Below are 6,260 nucleotides of genomic sequence, written 5' to 3'. Positions count from 1 at the left end.
CATCTTCAGTTTGATGTTTATTTTGATGATGTAGTTACTCTTGAGGCCATGATAGTATTTTAATCAGCACATGTTTATGCTGACGATTATTTGTAGGCAAAGCAAAAGGCAAAGCTGCGAGAGCATTAGCACTAAATAGTGTGCTGATCTAATCTTCTTCTGTAAGAGCAGAACAGTTTCTTTGAGTAATCTTCATTTTTCTATAGTGTGTTTTATGAGTGGGAATAATTGAGGTATTAGAGATTAGTGGTGGGGAGGAGGGGGATAAACATCATAATTTTCAGTATTTAAAGAAGAAAATATATGGTGGTGGCCAAACATAATCCCTTAGTCATTAAAAAAATCCCTTAGATCAGAGATAAAATAAGATTAAAGCAACAGAACGGAGGCATGCATAACTATCATGGGATTTTTTATTTTTATTTTTTTTGTTTTGTAAAACCAAATAGGTTAACAGAGTAGTTTAAGTGGCCAAACCTCAAAGAGCATCTTTATCTTTGACATGCAAACCATTTCCTCTTCTAGATTTTCATTTCAATCAGAAACAAAAATGTATTTTTTGTTTTTTTGAAATAAAACTCGGGAGGAGAAAGGCTTTTATTTCGTAACTCACTTTGAATATATAGAGAAAATCCCATGCCATTTCCATTTTGATAAGTGAGATGAAGTGAATTCATTCCAGTCACCTTGAATAAAAATCATTGTCGGTATCTCCTTCTGCACCATCGCCCTCTGCGATATTGTCCAAAATGTTTCCGAGTTCAATCTGCCCAATGCAATTGTGCTAAATGCTAGGTTTGTCCATGCAAAAATACACCTGTATGGGCTTCATGCAGCAGAAGCGGTGCAGGCCTTGGAATTGCGATTGGAAATGATTGAATACAATACTTCTGCCCCATCTGGTCCAGGAACAAACCAGCGAAGCAATTTCAATACAGAGCAACAATCTTTGGGATTATTATCCTTGCGAACTTGGAGGCCATCTGAACTTCAAGTCATAACAGGTAAGAAGTTACTTCACTGTTTCATCTGAAATCAATTGTTGGTTGTTCTAAAAATTTGCAAGATACTGTCACAAGGGAAAATATAGAGCAATTGGACAAGTCCTTATATTGGAAATATGCAAGGGAAAAACAATTATATCAATGAAACTGTGATTTCTTGTTTTGTCTGTTGTCAAATTTTGATGTGACTAACTATAATCTAGTGATGAGCATCATATGACGTGACTGACTATAATCTAGTGATGGGCATCATCTGATTATGGATATCAGATTCCTATCTCAGCAAATATACAGTTTCAAACACTCTGTTTTGCTGTTTTATGCTATATTTGCAAGATTTTGTCACAATCTGCTATATTTGCAAGATTTTGTCACAAGGAAAATATAGAGCAATTAGATAAGTCCTTATATTAAAATATGCAAGGGAAGAACAATTGAATCAATGAAAATGTGATTTCTTGTTCTGTCTGTTATCCGATATGATGTTAGTCCAATCTAGTGATGGCCATCATCTGATTATGGATAGAAGATTCCTATCTCAGCAAAAATACAGTTTCAAATGGTATATGTTTTGCTGTTTTCTGCTCTATTCGCTAGATATTGCCACAAGGGAAAATATAAAACAATTGGATAAGTGCTTATATTGGAAATATGCAAGAGAAAAACAATTATATCCATGAAAATGTGATTTCTTGTTCTGTCGGTTGTCAAACATGATGTGACTGAGTCTAATCTAGTGATGGGCATCATCTGATTATGGAAAGCAGATTCCTATTTCAGCAAAAATACAGTTTCAAACAGTATATGTTTTACTGGTTTCTGCTCTATTTGCAAGATATTGCCACAAGGGAAAAGATAGAGCGATTGGACAAGTCGTTATATTGGAAATATGCAAGGGAAAAACAATTATATCCATGAAACTGTGATTTTTTGTTGTCTGTTGTCCAGTATGATGTGACTCCATCTAATCTAGTGATGGGCATCATCTCATTATGGATAGCAGATTCCTCTCACAGCAAAATATAGTTTCATATAGTATATATATGCTTGTTGTTTTGTGTTATATTTGTTAAATGTTTATCATCCTTATATGTAAGTTCATCTCTTTGTATTTTTTGTTGTTGCAGGAGTTGTTCATCTCTTTGTATTTTTTTCTGTTGCAGGAGTTGGAGTCCACAGTCGTGGTGGTGTTGCTCTTCCTATTGCAATTAAAAACTTTCTTATTGATAAGGGGTATATATTCATCTCAGACTTTTAGCATGAATTATCTTGTATTAGTGCTTTCATTGAAATTAACTGCATGTGGTTCAGCTGTATTTGCATTGATCGTATTATCTTAGACTCTTATTGAACTGTGCCTGATTTCATTTTGATTAAACTTCTAGAATGAATAGGGAAAATTAGATATCCACCATGCACATTTCCTTACATCGAATCTAGCCAGTTATCATATCTTCTTAGCAGTCTATGACTTTGGAAGTTTTGGTGGATAAGAATGTCTTCTAGCTAGTTATCATATCTTCTCAGCAGTCTATGACTTTGGAAGTTTTGGGTGGATAAGAATGTCTTTAATTTTTTTTTTGATAGTTTGCTTAGCATATCTATTGGACCGTGCAGGTACAAATTTAGTGAAGCTATAGTAGGCGTGATTGTTGTTCGCCCTAAGTTCCGCTACAATTAGATTCCTCTTTTTAACTACCCAGCGGTTTGTATGTACATTATGAGCGAGATGAAGAGAATGGTCAATGGTGCAACATGTTGTCTGAGACAGGCAGCTCAGTTTTGACCTCGAATGAACATAGTAATTACTCTTATTCTCTTTAGTTGCATATATATGTTTCAGTTTCTGATCTTATGTCAAATTTAGTTTCTTGAAGACATTTCCTTTCCTGTGAGGAGTAGTGCTAGAATTTTTTTTGCCCATAACGAAGAAATTGTTTCATTAATTGGTTACTGTGTTGAAGAGAAGGAGTACTTTTTGGTCTACAACTTGTTACTGAGAGGAAGTCTAGAAGAAACTCTTTATGGTATGTAGTATGCCAATTTTCATGCATTTATCATATTACGTCCTTGGAGATTTTTATTACTTTTTAGTGTTAAGTGTTGTTCCTAGTTCTCAGAAAAAGTTGGGTTACAGGAGGAAAGGACAATCCACAGGCTCATTGGAAAGATAGGCTGAAAGTGGCCATTGGAATTGCTAAAGCTTTGACTTATCTGCACGAAGGTTGTTCTCATCCTATCATCCATAGAGATGTGAAATCATTTAATATTTTTCTTTCTAAAGACTTTGAACCTCATGTATTATGATCTTTGTGAGAGAAACAAGTTCTCAAGATTCTATTGAATTGTTTGTATTTTTTGGTTGGAGATGTTATAATAAGATTTGCTTGATCATTAACTAGCAAGTCATCTTTCGATGGATCGTTAACTAAAGATATTCTGTGAATAGTTGTCAGATTTTGGGCTGGCCAAATGGGCTTCAACAACATTTGCATATATCACATGTAGTGATGTTGTAGGTACATTTGGGTAAATATCCATTTCTTTCTTTACACCAGCTCTTTCCTTAGGAAAATAAATGTCATTTATAATCAAGACTTCATAAAACTAGCTGCTATCATATTTCAGGTATCTCTCTCCAGAATATTTCATGTATGGCAAGGTTAATGAGAAGACGGACATGTATTCCTTTGGAGTAGTTCTTCTAGAGCTAATAACTGGAAGAAAACCAATCAATGACAAGAATCCTAAAGGCCAAGAAAGCCTGGTTATGTGGGTAGGGCTCTAGTGTCCTTGCTTGTTTTGTGTTTGATAATTTTGGATTCTTTTGGTTTCTTTGTCTTGGTTCATAATCTTAATCTCTTGTAAATTTCAAAATTTAGGCAAGGCCATTACTGGCAGCTGGCTCTGTAAAAGAACTTGGAGATCCACTTTTCGAAGATGCTTATGACATGAGCAAGATGAAGAGAATGGTCATTGGTGCAGCATGTTTTCTGAGACAGGCAACTCAGTTTCGACCTCGAATGAACATAGTAATTACTCTTATTCTCTTTAGTTGCGTATATATGTTTCAGTTTATGATCTTATGTCAAATTTAGTTGCTTGAAGACGTTTCCTTTCCTGTGAGGAGTTAGTGCTATAATTGTTTTTGCCCATAACGAAGAATGGCACATGAAATATCGAGTTGATATCCTTTTGACATAGAGTTAAGGGTGTTTAGATCTAGTGTTTAGGGTTGTAATCTAAACATTTGTTCAATAGTTCAATTTGTAAAATCATCACGCTTAAACAGGTTAGCCCTGAATGCTGATGGTGGATTATGGTAAAATATTCAAAGCCTCAATTGCCAATAATCTCTTTTTCCATTAATGAAATATAAGATTCTTTGAATATTAGCAAAACAGATTACATCATATCTCAAACCAAAGCTTTAGTATGCAAATTACCCCTCCCTGAATAGGCAAGAAGAGCCAGCATATCTGCTTTCGCTCCAATATCAAGAGAGTAAATATCTTTCTTGAGAATCACTATCCTAGCTGAAATCTGGATTGCAAGATCTGAATTGAAAGCTTTGGTTTCCCCAAATAAAGTGGCTTACCTTTGCATTAAAATGGCTTTGTCAAATTTCAAACAATGGATAAAAGTTAATGTAAGAACGTGAACTTATTCTTCCTCATTGTTTGTCTGTAACTTATTATTGCAGATTTTGAAATTACTACGAGGAGAAGGAGATGTCCTACCTTATTGGACCAAGAGGCAATTGACAATGTACATGGAATTAGATGAATTGATTGAGGATGAATCTGGAGCAAACTCTGGGAGTTGTGACATCCAAACTCATCTATCACTTGCAATGCTTGGAGTTGATGATGATTTGGTATCAAACAGTGGTCCAGATCAAAGTGTAGATCTTGTACATGAGAGCAGAACCTTGGAAGATTATTTCTATGGACGTTATAGCTGTTCAACAAGCTTTGATTGATTTAAATATACTTCTCTGAGCTTCATAATTTTTCTTACTCCTTGCTTCTGTAAAAGCTTCAATATTTTATACTTGGTGTATTACAATGAGCCAATGTCACTACTTAGCTGCGTTCAATTTCAATCACTCTGCATATTGGCTGAAGCTGTGTCTGAAGTTGAGTGGAGTCCATGTAAAATCCCTTGCCAATTCCTTGTATAAATGTGAAAGCCATTAGTGGTCACTCGTTTTAGTAACCCACTGGTGCTCACTAGAGCTGAAAATTTTCTTGTCCTTGCCTTTGGAGCAATTGTATGTGTGTGGAAGGAAAAGCAATTATGATATCACTATTGATTTGCCAAACCATTGTTATGTACTTTTTCAGGTCTGAAGATGTGTAACTTGTGGTTTAGCTTGGTACATTCTCTTGCATACCAGTTTACTTTGAATTTGTCAATATCATAAACCCAGTAGCGATTTAAGTGTATGTCTGCATGGCAGAATTGCATTGGGCTTGAACTTTTCTAAAAAATTAAGTTGTATTTAAAGAAATATGGTGTCCAAAAAGCATAGAACTCCAAACATCAAATCTCTTTGCTCCTTGTAGGCTTGAACCAATATCTCTTCTAGAGAAATTCAACAATTCTAATTTAATAATCCTATCGGCCTCTCTTTGTATCTTTTGGGACAATTGCTAGTTGATAAAACCAAAGTTAATTGTAAATCAACTATGTAAACTGATTATTGTTAATTAAATATTAAAATATTCTCACAACTTACCATTATAACTTTTTATCGCATTACAATATAGAATTCAAATTTTCGTGATCAATGAATTTGTATTACATGTATATTATTAAAATTTAAATATTTAAATAAAAAAATTATATTATGTGGATTTTTTTGGAATTTAAATACTCAAATAAAATAGTGCATTTTGATGTGATGTTTTGTTCACTTTTACAAAAGAAATAGAGTAGACGTTGAAGATTAATTTTACATTTAAAAAAATAAAAATAAAAAAATATTTTTACATTATTATTCAAAATTAAGTAAATAAATTATTATGATTTGTGATTTTTTAATAACATATCAATTTTTTTTAAATGGTAATTAATTATAATTTTATTTTAATTATTCAAAACTAACTTAAAAGTTTATAGGAATGAATAATCTAACTCATGAAATCTTGTATTTGGATTCTGAATAATTTATATAAATTAATTAAAATTGTGATTTTAAAATTAATTTGAATTATGATTTTAAAATTTATTTTATTTTTTATTTAAGTAATT

At 33.1% G+C, this 6,260-nt stretch overlaps 1 protein-coding gene and 1 long non-coding RNA gene across 2 annotated transcripts; both read left to right on the top strand.

The window, feature by feature from the left end:
- Positions 1 to 228: 228 nt before the first annotated feature.
- On the top strand, positions 229 to 2,262 carry LOC149264248 (uncharacterized). The gene is made up of 2 exons (XR_016253040.1): positions 229 to 1,004; positions 2,168 to 2,262. It is a non-coding gene; the product is annotated as an uncharacterized LOC149264248 (long non-coding RNA).
- Positions 2,263 to 3,654: 1,392 nt separating this feature from the next.
- On the top strand, positions 3,655 to 4,986 carry LOC149264247 (protein kinase STUNTED-like). Its single transcript, XM_089397670.1, has 3 exons — positions 3,655 to 3,771; positions 3,887 to 4,036; positions 4,708 to 4,986. The coding sequence occupies exons 1-3, from the start codon at positions 3,655 to 3,657 to the stop codon at positions 4,984 to 4,986; spliced, it is 546 nt and encodes a 181-aa protein (XP_089253796.1).
- Positions 4,987 to 6,260: the final 1,274 nt, after the last annotated feature.

The sequence above is a fragment of the Pinus tabuliformis genome, chromosome 6, assembly GCF_031772625.1.
Source record: "Pinus tabuliformis cultivar Carrire ecotype Pingquan chromosome 6, CPIR1, whole genome shotgun sequence".
NCBI classification, from domain to species: domain Eukaryota; kingdom Viridiplantae; phylum Streptophyta; class Pinopsida; order Pinales; family Pinaceae; genus Pinus; species Pinus tabuliformis.
This window is presented reverse-complemented; position numbering and strand designations above follow the sequence as displayed.